Source organism: Anabas testudineus, chromosome 12 (genome assembly GCF_900324465.2).
Source record: "Anabas testudineus chromosome 12, fAnaTes1.2, whole genome shotgun sequence".
NCBI classification, from domain to species: domain Eukaryota; kingdom Metazoa; phylum Chordata; class Actinopteri; order Anabantiformes; family Anabantidae; genus Anabas; species Anabas testudineus.
In genome coordinates, this window is record NC_046621.1 from 13758164 (window position 1) to 13772280 (window position 14117).

The following is a 14117-nucleotide window of genomic DNA, read 5'->3' on the forward strand; positions in this document are numbered from 1 at the left end:
CCCCCCCCCCCCCCCCCCAACCCAACAGCGACCACGCTCTATAGGGCGTCACCAGAGAGAGCAACCTTTCTAAGGATCAATATTGATACAAGTGAGGTACAAGTTACAGGACAGAGGCAGGGTAAGCAAGGAGGTGTTGCCCTGGTTCAATCCCTGGTCTTCTGCATAGAGGTCGGCGACCTTGCCACTACACTATCTAGCTGCTTTAGCTCAGCATTCAACATGATAAGGCCTCAGCAGCTGGTGGTTAAACTGGTTAATCTTGGGCTAGGACTTTCACTCTGCCACTGGATCCTCCATCTGAGAGTCATAGTTCTAGGTAGCATCTCATTTCTCCTCATCGTGGAGCCCCAAAGAGCTGTGTGCGGAGCCTCATTCCCTTGACTCGCCTTGATGCCGGCGAATCGACCCCAAACACTGTGATCTACAAGTTTTGCACCAGCAGTTGTTGACCTGACAACAGGACAGCCTTAAATTTTCATGAACTGCTTTATTGGCTGGCCCTCGGTACGCCTGCTTGTAGAGCTGTGTATCTGACACTGTAGTCTGCAGCACAGTTCTGCCTGTCTTCACCCTGTGTACCTCAGACGTTAGGTAGTACTCACAGTCCTGCCATCTTCAGAAGTTCCCTGTGATGTATTGATTGTAGAGATTTCTGTCATTCACTGACAAGGAAGTGGAGGTTGTTTCAGACTACTAATTCCCTAGAGCCAGCTAGCTGTATTTTCCACATTTTCCAGTGTACACAGGGTAATTAGTGCACAAAGAGAGACTGGAACACAACTACCTCACTTGGATAATGTGTTTGATAAAGATTGCTAGAATCATCACCAAGGATTCAACATAGCGTGGACATTATCTCCTTATCACTGTGCTTTCTGTCATTTGGACCTCTTCTGTTAAACACTTAAAACTTTTCTTTTGCACACTTAACTCATGCACCTTGTGTTAAAATCTTTATATGGGTGATGCGAAAGGCGCATTGTTCTATGTTTAACGTATGTACATGTAAATACCAGAAAATAAAAGCTGTCTTCTCTTGTTGGTCTTAAATCTGAATTTTTTCAGCTTACAGTCTTAAATTCTAGATAATTGGTCCTTTCATCCATTATAACACATTTTCAGTATCGGTGCTAAACTTTGCCATTGTGAAAGGAGAGTTTTGTTTTTATAGTCCAGTATCAAATAACTGTAGGTTCCTATAGCAACAGAGGTGCATTTTATCTTCTGATCATTGGACTCGGCCAGTGACTGTGAGTGAGGTGAGGTGGTGGGAGGTGACTTGTGAACAAGTGTGACCAAGACTTTGTTAACACCGTCTATGTAATAAAGTGCTAAACTGCAGTCTGGACCTGAACACTCTTATTAAGCACGCTCTTTCTCTGATACGGTGGTTTAATGATCTTAAGTTTAGGAGTCCACTCGTGTGTCAACTTTTCCTTCTGCTTCTATTTATCGGATGACGCGGGTCTGACTGTGGGACATAAAGTGTGTCATTTAAAACACAAACTCCTGCCTCATGTATGTCTACTGCTGCTTGTTACTCACACAAAAGAACGGAATTACAGGCGATCCGGTTAGCGATGTGACTACATCTTATAACTATGTGGTCTCACATTACAACATATGGGATTTATACTGTTCATATGACCATATGTGGAAGAGATTTCCTCTTTGAATGAGATGTTATTTATCTCAGGTTGAATATGCTGAGTAATGCCTTATGATGTATCATGCCTTATTAGCATAATAAAATGACACATCAGGTGTTGCCCAGCAGTTGTCAAGACAACAGTGATAACATAAGACAATACAAAAGTGAGCATGCTTCCAATAAGTCTAATCCAAACTTGAGTGATGGGGACTTTAAAGTCATGGAAGTTTGCTTTGCTGCTCTGTGTTATCACATATCTGTGCGTGATGTACTGTATGTTTGTGTTGTATTTGCCCTACAGACTGTTCAATGATTGGAAAGTAAGATCATCCTAGCTAACCGTCAGACTGGTGGTTAACCTTTAACAAATCTTGACCCTCTACCTGAATCACCTTAATTTAAGTTGGCTGCCTTCGATCTGCATGCTGCATTAGCTTGTGAGCGTTAACTCTCTTTATCGTAAAGAGAACTTTAATTCTAATAAATGTAACTTTAAACCACTGTGGGTTTGAATAAAGCTTTTCCCCCAAATACACTTTTACTTTAGATTTAGTTTTGGGTAAGAGGGCTCCTTTGTCAGTTGCTCAGAGAATGAGATTGTATTTTTATCATACTGTACTGTTCATGTAAGAAGATGATGATAGTTTAAGAAAAAAGTTTTTGAAAAAAGAATGAAGAGTTCCTTCTATGACAAAGACGGTGGTGGACATGGTCCATACAGCTCACAGTGAATAAGAGCCACTTTCATATTTTGATCAGCATTTTGGGTTTTGGATTTCTTGAAATGCTTGACTTCATCATGGGATACTAACAAGCAGACTATTTACCTGTACAAGTACAGAATTAGATTTTATTTAGCTCTATTCAGAAGCTCTGATGATCATTATTTGGTGTTTACTAAATTACAATGTTACTGTCCCTTATTTCAATGACCCTCATCATCATATTATGTCACAAACATAACATCCCTAAAATCCCATTTTGGTGTTCAGAAATAGCTCAGATTCGATTTAGTCAGTTCAGGACTGTAATAAAATCCACACTGCATACATGTGACTAAAGACAAAGGACAAGAGAAGCTGAAGAAAGAAAAGTCGAATTTGCTTAGTGAGCAAATTTTTTACAATGTGCTTCCTCTGTGTCTTTCAAAGCGAAATGTTTGGTGGTTCCTATCCGGGATACTACCAGCAGTGAACCACTAGCACTTCCTCTGTCAGAGCAGAACAAAAAACCTGGCACTTCCACAAAAGGCTGTGGCTTCCCAGAGTGAAAATGTGCTAAAAAGCTAGAAAGACGTAGTGAAGGACGAGGATCTGAAAGAGTCGGAATGTAAAAGAGGAGCAAGAGGATTAGTTATGTCTCCACACAAAAAGCTTTAAACAGCTCCCTACCGCTGTATCAGGCCTCTAACCCAAAGGCATGTGAAGAAACGGTGCTGCAGCATAAGTGCCTTCCAGTCGACTCGTGTGTCAACTTTTCCTTCTGCTTCTATTTATCGGATGACGCGGGTCTGACTGTGGGACATAAAGTGTGTCATTCAAAACACAAACTCCTGCCTCATGTATGTCTACTGCTGAATTACAGGCGATCCGGTTAGCGATGTGACTACATCTTATAACTATGTGGTCTCACATTACAACATATGTGATTTGTCAACATGCTGACCAGAACATGCAGGAAGTATACTGTTCATATGACCATATGTGGAAGAGACTTCCTCTTTGAATGAGATGTTATTTATCTCAGGTTGAATATGCTGAGTAATGCCTTATGATGTATCATGCCTTATTAGCATAATAAAATGACACATCAGGTGTTGCCCAGCAGTTCTCAAGACAACAGTGATAACATAAGACAATACAAAAGTGAGCATGCTTCCAGTAAGTCTAATCCAAACTTGAGTGATGGGGACTTTAAAGTCATGGAAGTTTGCCTTATGATGTATCATGCCTTATTAGCATAATAAAATGACACATCAGGTGTTCATGTAAGAAGATGATTATAGTTTAAGAAAAAAGTTTTTGAAAAAATTATGAAAAGTTCCTTCTATGACAAAGACGGTGGTGGACATGGTCCATACAGCTGTGAATAAGAGCCATTTTCATATTTTGATCTGTCCAGTTACTAGATTTGGATGCAGAAAGCATTTTGGGTTTTGGATTTCTTGAAATGCTTGACTTCATCATGGGATACTAACAAGCAGACTATTTACCTGTACAAGTACAGAATTAGATTTTATTTAGCTCTATTCAGAAGCTCTGATGATCATTATTTGGTGTTTACTAAATTACAATGTTACTGTCCCTTATTTCAATGACCCTCATCATTATATTATGTCACAAACATAACATCCCTAAAATCCCATTTTGGTGTTCAGAAATAGCTCAGATTTGATTTAGTCAGTTCAGGACTGTAAAAAAATCCACACTGGATACATGTGACTAAAGACAAAGGACAAGAGAAGCTGAAGAAAGAAAAGTCGAATTTGCTTAGTGAGCAAATTCTTTACAATGTGCTTCCTCTGTGTCTTTCAAAGCAAAATGTTTGGTGGTTAACAATAAACCTGGCAGTTCCACAAAAGGCCGTGGCTTGAAAAGTGAAAATGTGTCAGTTTAAAGACGGACAGAATCTAGAAAGACGTAGTGAAGGACGAGGATCTGAAAGAGTCAGAATGTAAAAGAGGAGCAAGAGGATTAGTTATGTCTCCACACAAAAAGGTTTAAACAGCTCCCTACTGCTGTATCAGGCCTCTAACCCAAAGGCATGTGAAGAAACGGTGCTGCAGCATAAGTGCCTTCCAGAAGGCTTACCTGAACAAACTGGGCTGTCTGGACAACAGTCAGTGATATGTGTTGTAGTGTGTGTATGTGTGTGCTGCTATTGCATTCTGTCAACCTCACCTATACAGTATTTAGAAAGTGATGTAGAAGATATGTTAATAATTTGTCTCCCAATATTTGAACAGTCACTGTGCTGTGCTGACACAGTGGCTGTTCACACTGGTAGTGATTTAAAATGGATTACAGTCTGAGGTCGTCATGTCTCATCTTGGCACAGACAAATGTTAAATCAAGTGTGTTCTTCTGTTAACTCTATGAAATGTGTAAAGTCAGTCAAATCAAAAATTGATGTAATTTTCCTTTCAAAAAAATATAAAGCTAGTCTTTAAAGGTTTTTTTGTTTTATTTTTGTTCAGTAGTAAATAACTGTAGGTTACTATAGCAACAGGGGTGTGTTTTTTATTATCTGGTGACTTGCTTCTGCTAGACAGGATGGTTTTGGTATAATGAACTCTGTGAGCACTGTGGAGGAGTCTTGTAACAGAAAAAAAAACTTAATATAATATACAAACATATACAGTAAATGACAATATACACATATTTCTGACTTTAACAAGTGAATAAAATTAATAAAAGAGAAATGAATTTGAAATGGGTGTGTTCCAGGTGTGGAGGGGTCCTGTTATGTTGTCTCACTTAGAAAAAGGGCTTGTACAATGAAGGAGAGTTGTATTTGCATTATGAAAACTAAAAGTTGCATCCTACTCCAGAATAACTGACACCAACTGTCATGTCCAGGACATTGTACATTGTACAAACATTGGGTTTGTATGAACAGGATGTAAAATTAAAAAAAGCATTTCCTGCTGAAAATGCACTGTGAATGCTGTGAATCAGAATTCAATCCTGAAGAACTGCTGAAACTTGCTCAATGTGCTGAAATTATTAAAACATAGTTGAATTTACCTAAATAGTAAATTATTACATTTACATATTACATTTTGAATTTATGAAAAGTTGCAGAAACATTTACATTAGTTGATAATGAATAATTTTAACTGAGCTGAATGTATACAGAAGAAGCTGAAACAGTTCAATCTCAAATTAAAGGATGTAAAATCTATTTGCTAAAATTAATAAAACATAGCTGAATTTATAGAATATGACAGTTAAAGGGGAAGTTAAGCAGTTTTGTTTTAAGGGGCTGAAAGTATGTAGAATAAACTGAAGCAGGTGAATCTGCAGTAGTAGAAACTCTTAAGATATGCTGACAGAATTTTCCCTAATATTGCTGAAACTTTAAAAACAATGCTAGAACAAGGACACTTTAAAGTGTAGTTACGATGACCAGGGAATTGAACACCTGACCCCAATGGTCGGTGGTCAAGCCCTCTACCTGTTGAACCATAGCTGCTCCAGTAGTTTGACAGAGTTCAGGTTAACATGGCTTAATATCATAAAAAATATGAATATTAGAAAAAGGAAAGCTGACGCATCCACAGTGATCAAGAGAAGATAAACATCAGCATGAGGAGCTCAGTTCACATGTTCACTGTGCAGAAAGTTCCATTTAAATAAAGGTTGAACTTGAAACTTGAAATGTCCGCGTGCACGTTGCTGTTTAAGGCGCCTATGCGCGTCCTCGTCAGTTTGCTGATTTTCGAAAACAGGTGAGTTTCTTATAATACTCAACATTTTGCTGTGGCCTTGGTGCTAAATTCACTTGGCCGCCATCAGCTTATTTTACCTCAGGGTTCGGATATGACCTTTGCCAGTGAACTTTAACCAAGTTATTTGGCTACAACGTTAGCTAAAGTGTGAACAGCTAGCTGGATGTGGTTGTTAGCTAACCGTTAACGAGAATACCCGCGGAGTATTTCTGCTACTGAGGCTTCAGCGTTAGCTCTGTTTAGATCAAACTAAAAAAACTATTAACTGACCCAAGTAAATCTAATCCACCAAGTTTGGTTTTCCATTGCTAAAAGTTTTATCTTAATTTTGTTTGGTTTTGGCTTTAGCTAACGTCAGCTTCCGACTTAAACATGTCCGCACAACGAATTTAGGCTAGTTAGCTAAAACACACCGGCTAGAATTACAGCAAGCGTGTGTTTGGCGATTTCTGTGCGGATAACGTTAGGTTTAGTTCGCCATTTAGCCATTTATTCAGGAGGAATTGGTGCTGTTTTTTGTAAAATGATACCAAAACATGTTTAATATATACATTTCAAATGGCAATACTAAGCGAAGGTGGGAAAATGCCTCTGACTACTTTGAGAAAGGCCAACTATACAGGTGTCTCCTCAGCTATGGCGAAGCATTTTGACTGAAGCTAGTCAAGTCAGAAGAACACACTGTGCTTGAGTGATACTGTTTCTGTTTCAGACACATGTAAGGAATGAACAGTGGCTGACTAAGGAAGAAGTGGGGAACATGGCCCAAACAGTCCATAGTGAGTTTTTGATGTTTGGCTATTTGAATGTGGGGAAAATTCTTGGATCTCACTTTTCTTGAAATACCAGAGCTTATTATTGGCTATTTTAAACGAAATACCATATGATTATAACATTTCATTATTTGGTTTTAGCTCAAATAATTTTGGGTTTTGGTGTTTGCTAAAACATGTCATTCCTGATGATGTTTTTTTCCCTCTCTCTAAACAGATGAGGTTGAACAAACTATCTCAAATACAGTTTCAAGGCTGGATTTCCAAAGCTGCAATGTGGCCACATTTCACCTAAAACCATTATCTGTATATGCAAAAATGACTTGTCATCAGGAGACCAGTGTGCATCATTCAGGGAAACCCTTTAACCAGTTTATTAATTTTAAAGTTGAGAAGGGTGCTCAAAAGAGGCAATTGGAGATTTCAAGTTGTGATGATGGTTATGATACACCATCAAAAAAGTTCTTTTTTGACTCTGATATTGATGATATCTTGTGCCTTAATCCCATTGGCACTAAAGCACCTGAAGAAGTTTCTGCAAGAAGCTGCCAAAATTCAACTAGCTGCACACTTCTAAGTGAACAGGTTGGAAAATGTGGACCAAAGCTGCAAAGAAATGAGGTACTGAATGGCCAAGAGAATTTGAGAGAATGTCGAAAAGATGAGCTAGAAGATAAGGGTTATGTCTCCATGTCCTACACTAAAAACCTCAATGAGATGCCTACGACTGCGTCCAGCTCCCAACCAAAGGCAGGTGAAGGCAAGGTGCTGCAGGACAAGTGCCATCCTCAAGGCTTACCTGAACAAACTGTGCTGTCTGGACAAAAGATACCTGTTACAGTCAGTGATATCTGTTCTAGTGTGTGTGTGCCGCTATTGGATTCTGTCAACTGCCCTGTAGAGTCATTAGAAGGTGATGTAGAAGATATATTAAATATTGGTCCCCCAATATTTGAATCATCACTGTGCTGTACTGACACAGTCACTGTGCACACTGGTAGTGAACAAAGTAGATTATTGTCAGAGGTATTGCAGGAAGGAAGTATTGGACCTATCCATGAGCATCACACCACAGAGGAAGTCACTGTGGATACAAGTTATGAATCTACATTACCTCTTCAAGTACAAGTAAGTTGCCTCACCTGTATTGTTTGTGTGATGGACCATACAAGTGCAGTTTTGACTTGTAGTCATGTTTGTTTACTGAAATTATTTTGTATAATATATGTTCCCTATCTTTTTAAGGTAAAATCAGTTGTGGTCGTGGTTCCCAGGCAAAACACCAAAAACAATAACCCAGGTTCCCCGCATCTCTCAGAACTTGACAGTGCTGCCATGTCAAAGCCAGATGAGAACAAGTGTAAAGTCTGTCCCAGGAGTCAAAGGTAGTGTTGTGCCCTTACCTCTAGGGGGAGCAGTATGACCATAGCAAATACAATATAGATGTTTGAGCTGTGGCTGAAAGAGCGTTGTACTTAAGTCCCACCTTTTTACCTGTCTGTTGAGTTGTCAGTGTCTTGGGCCATATTTATGGAACCTGGCTTGGCTTTTACTGTACTATCAGACTGCTGTCTGAAGCAGCATACTTTTACTCTTAAGGGGAATAAAAAAAAAGGTGTTTTTTTTTTGTTTGTTTTTTTAAATGGACAAATATGGCTAAGCCTGCTTATGTAGAGACGATAAAGATGTCTTTTATTTGCTTTTTAAGGCCTGCAATCTTTAATGGAGAAATGGACTGGGAGCATGAAAAAGAGCGGTATATCCATCTGGTCAAGAAACACATGAATGACAGTCCAGTAGCAGCTCATGGTACGAACCAGCTTTACAAGAAACCCTGGAGAACCACATTGAGATTTTTCATGGCCATCCAGAATCTTGTACTTTTATTTCTTTAATTGTTTGGAAGGTCAGTGTAAATATGATTGTTTTATATTTGTTTTAAAAATGTCACATTTGTGTTTTCTCAAGATGTCATGACTGAGCTCGTCAGTTTGATGAGCCATGTGGCTGACCAAGCCCCAGGCTCAGGTACACCATGGCAGCATCCATCAGATCTTACGCGTAGGTAGGTTGTCCTTAATTATAGTCCTATCATTATAGTTATCACGTAGTGTTTAAAACTGTTCAAAGGCAGACCTTCACTCAAGTAAAACGTGGCCATGGATCTCTCCTTATTTTCAGGAACCACCAGAAACGCTTTGGCAGCTCTTTGATGCCCAAAATGTCTCTCAAGGAATGGCAGGCTAAGAACGGTATCACATTGAAGCGCTTTGCCAAAGTACCAAAGGTTTTTCAAAGAAGTCAGTTGCCCTAATTTAGATGTTGTGGACTGCTTTCATGAAACAAATTGCTCTTAGTCTCATAAGAATATAATATTCTGGTTAAAACCAGGTCCAATGGTCTTTAGATCTGTTTGTATGTTTCTTTTAAAAGTTGAATTTGTGGTGTGTATTTTCTTGGTTTGTCAATTTGGGTGTCAACTGTGTAACTATGTAAATTGATATGATAATGCGTGCATCTTTTAATGGGCTTTGACGTCTCGAAATTATGCTAAGGAGGATGCACTTAACAGTTTCAAGCGTCTTAAATGTTTTGCCTTTGTGCTATGTTTCATACTTAAAACTGTTTTAATGTGTAGTTTGTATGTTTTGTACTTCCACTGTTTGGAATTTTTGCACTTTTGTTGTTGAGTACAAAGAAAATCACCACTCATGTTTGTTCTGAATATGATTAGAACCGTTCAGGCTCTACTGAGAAGTTTATTTTTGTTTGTGCCCCTTTGGGACAGTGATAACCTCACGCTTGTTCTTATAAAGGTCTTAAAATTACAGAAGATACATTAGCACAGAATTAAACATTACAAACTTTTCTAGTATATTAGGTTGCATTTTCATACCAAATGTACATAAATGGGAAAACAGGTTAAAGTATAATGCAGAGCAAATCACAGTAGTTTGCATAAACCTGGAAATGCAAGGTTTTAGTAAAACCCTTTGCCCAAACTTCTTAAATTTCATTTAAATAGGATTCCTTCACGTTTAACTCTTTAAACTCATTAACTAATTTTAATATTTGGATTACTTCTTGAATTAATCTGCACAGTTTAGAGTTTATAATGTAATTTGTCTATTATCACGGCAGGCAGAAATTATTTAAGTTGTCCTCCATAGTTGGCCGTAGTGGTAGCTGTAACTGGTAAAGTCAAATCACTCATGATGTAAACATCTTTCAACCATACCCCTAAATTGTAGTGGGTAATCACTTACACTTTTGTACCTTTTATAAACAAGCTCAGATGTTCTGAACCCAGTTTTCTTTTTCTCTTTTCCCTCCCAAGGGTATTGATAGGTTAAAATCTGGCCAGTAATCAAAATACTACCACTGGGTGGTTGAGTAAGGGGAAATGTTTTGTGTGAACTGACCCTTTTAATGTGTAGTATAGCTGTGACCACAGTTTACTCTCAGCTGCTTGGAGGATTCTCTGCACTGTGGTCTCATTAAACCCTGCAACATTGTGAGGAAGTGCCACAAGCACTGAGTGGTGAACTTGCTCCCTAGAGTCAGAAGAGTGTGTGTGTGTGTGTGTTTGCGCGCGCACAGGTGAGACAGTTCCGCTGATGAAGCACTTATAATAAAGTGTACTATGTTCAACTTGCATTACACTTGTCTGCTGTTAATATTTGGTGAATAATGCTGCAGCTTTGTCAGTTTTAATCTTCAATTTACTATGTAGCATCTGAGTGCAGTGCACAGGTACAGGCCGACAGGACTGACCCCCGGGGAACTGAAATACATGGAAGGTATCAGCATGGGGTCCCATTTGTTGAATAATGCAGGCTGTGAAAGTAGTCCTGTCTGTACAGATAGTGGGGCAGCTTGTCCCTGGCTATCCATCCAGAAGGCAGAGGTGTGTGGGTGTCAGGGAAGGCCTCAGTGACACGTGCTGTACATACTGCAGGGCACGTGCAGCTGAACAGCCACAGCACCTCTTTCTTCACTTTCCAACCGTTTTGACGCTCATGTGCAGGAGCTCTGCAGTGGGAAAGCTGTCCTCTACATTAGGTCTCCACTTAATGTTATTGCTCTCAGTTAGGTCAAACAGACTTTGTGGAAAATATCTTTTATTTAAGCATACACAAGTAAGCATACACCATAGTCTTCATAATTGAAGTTGTGTAACCTTGTGCATAATAGTTAAACCATGCTAGCCCTCATTAAGCAATGACTGCTGTACACGTCATACAATGAATATAAACGATAGCATCAACAATGCGCTTCATTTTTCAAAACCATGCTTCTTTGTACGTCTCATTCCTATATTTTAAGAACCCATAATGAATTAGTCCAACTTCTCTGTGTGTTCTTAACAAAACAAAACAACAACAACAAAAAATAAAAACAGTCTCTTAGCTGGCCTGCAAAATAGTCCATTACTGAGACCAAGCATATTTTCATGCATTGTATTATACGTACAGTAGCTTGAGAAAACACCTTAGGCCTTTGATGCCGAAAGAAAAATGACCAGTGTTTTTCAAGAGTGGTTGGATATAGAGCTCAAGTGGAATGTTGAGTTCTTACAGTCACCATTTGTTGATCAAGTTAAAAAGATGTTTAAAGTCTGTCAATATGTAATCAGATCCAGCCATAAATATCAAGTGTCTGGATGTCCTTACACCCATAAACAACCTAATTCCAAATGATCTGTTTATTTAGTAGAATCAACAAGTTCATGACTGAATGGTCAGACTGGGTTATTGACTTTCTTATATAATTCTGTCTACAGTTATATTTTGTAAGGTCTTAAACAGAGATGACCTCTGTTGGGATTTGGCGCTATACAAAAACAAAACAGAATTGAACTGCAGTTGACGTGTTCCTGTTTATCTTGGTCATACTTCTTTTGATGTCGAATCAAATGGTACTCTGCAGCTGTTTCACCATCACACAAGCTTCACCCACCAGCTGCTTACAGTGACTCAGCATATGAAGAACAGCTCGGCTGTGTCCAGATGTAACAATACCCCTGTTTCCGCTCTTTAGGCTTCAACTAAGCTAAACAGCTGTAACTTCATCTCTGTTGTATAGATATTAGTAGTATCAGTATTCTTATCTAACTCTGTAGTTTGAATAAATAGTTCACCCAAGTTGTCAAATTGTCGGGAATACTCACAACAGCCCTACATTTAAAGGGGTGTTACAGAATGACAGTATTTACAGTGGCAACAGAAGAGTTTCCCATAATTTGGACTGGATCTCTGTTGTTGCTAGCTTAACTTTAACTGATGGGAATGCAAGTAAAAATACCTGTCGAGAAATATACATAATAGAAAGTTGAGCTATGTTAACTGTGTGGACAGATGCATTTCGATTGGAGGTGCCACCACCGGTGCAGTGCACTGTTCTGGAGGGAATGTGGATTCAGCCTTCAGCTGCAGAAGTTTAGGGTGAAGCTCTGGTCACGTTGGGTAATGCAGCAGATCTCTGTTTCAAGGCTTCACCAAGTTTGTCCACACAACAGCAAAAAACATCTGTGTTAATCAGTCGGAGTTGCTCTGCAGCTCTCTCCCCCCCCCCCCCCCCCCTTTTCCCTTCTCTGTGACTCTGAACCCATTCTTGCCTCTGACATGAATCAGTGTTTATTGGAGGAGTGCAATCTTGAGGTTTCCCACTCTTATTAGGTGAAGGAGTGGGGAAGTGATAAAAACCTGTCATCGCTTTAGTCGTCTTTCTACCCACTCCCCTCATCTGCAGCCTTTCTTGCTCTCATTCTCCCACCTTCTCTTCCTCTCTGTTCCACCACATCCAAAAGCCTGTACGAGCTGTGACCTGTGATGCTTGTGTGTGCACACGTGTATTTGTATTTGTTTCCAACAAACGACTAGCCAGCGTGTCGCAGAAAGACTTATCACAGAACCAGTCCTTCTATCTCTGCCCGTCCACACAGATTATACAGCTGCTGAATGGATATCAACCGGTTTGCTTGTGTGATTATTTCAAACCTTTTCACCACCACGAAGAGGATTTTGTTAATGCACATAAACAAGCACAATGGTATAATGTAATAGAAATACATAATAGGAGAGGAGTGCTCTGAAAAAAAGTCATTAACAGGACTAAGAGCTTTGTATCAGCAAACAACATCATCAACTACATTTTCACCAGTAGCAGTCCCCGCTTACATTATCAGTCTCTACATTTGCCACATTAGTCATGTCATATAGCTCTCTAAACTCACAATACAAAGCTGAATCAACTTGAAAATGCATTAGCACATTTAGTTCCAACCATTTCCTCCACAGTGTCAGACTCAGCTCAGTCTACACCAGTCTGTAATGTTTCCTTTTAATTTGCACACACAATATAAGACGAACGTTAAAGAATATGACGTGAAGTACAGGGCCTTCCATCTTACTAGGTAAATCATAAAATATATATTTTAAGGCAGTACTACTGAGTATGAATCAGCCCTCTAATGCATCATTTGCTGTCTTGAAACAAGTTCCCTTACAGTGTACAGGAACGTAGTATATGGCGACAGTTGATCCTGTATAGTTTTTAGCCTCTGTGAAGTTGTCAACACAGATGTTTGAGGAAAAGGTCTTGATAAAAGCCCTTCTAACGTGGTGACATCTGCTCAGAATGTCGTGGGGAAGTCTCAGGGTTGAAGGTTGGGCCCATAAAAAGTTTTTTCCATGCTCACTACTGGAAAACAAAGTTCTTAGAACAGCGCTGAAAAACTTTTCTCGCTAAGTTCAAGGGAGAAATTGCCCACGATAGCAGGCTCAGGATTAATTCCCTCATATTCGATGTGCAGTTTGTTCATCTGCCTGACTGTTGCATGCTGAGAGGTGGAGTTTTGGACGAAGAGGCTACGGAGTTTAAGTCCTTGCTTCCGCGCTCCACTGAGGGCTGTTATTGCTGATATAAGGGATCTCTTTAGTCCTCTTGTCCGTAGGCATCCACAGAGTCCGGCCCCTTTTAAAGTCCCTTAATAAGACGAGTGCGCTCCATTATGGCGGCTCTTTTACCTTCCCACAATGCTTTAATTCATCACCCTCCAAGAGAAAGACACAAGGAAATACTAAAGGGCTCGATCTGGATATGGAATGTAACATTTTAGAAATGCATAATAAAAGCACATAAAGAAGTAAGAGAACGTCAAAGCAAACGTTACCACGTGACGTCACTGTATATATTCATATATATATGTGTGTGTGTGTGTGTGTGTGTGTGTTCAGAT

At 39.4% G+C, this 14117-nt stretch overlaps 1 protein-coding gene across 1 annotated transcript; it reads left to right on the plus strand.

Annotated features, from left to right (window-relative positions):
• Nucleotides 1-6038: 6038 nt before the first annotated feature.
• On the plus strand, nt 6039-10527 carry LOC113158283 (S100P-binding protein-like). The gene is made up of 7 exons (XM_026354068.1): nt 6039-6104; nt 6817-6883; nt 7095-8005; nt 8123-8262; nt 8586-8686; nt 8846-8942; nt 9059-10527. The coding sequence occupies exons 2-7, from the start codon at nt 6865-6867 to the stop codon at nt 9189-9191; spliced, it is 1401 nt and encodes a 466-aa protein (XP_026209853.1). The 5' UTR covers nt 6039-6104; nt 6817-6864; the 3' UTR covers nt 9192-10527.
• Nucleotides 10528-14117: the final 3590 nt, after the last annotated feature.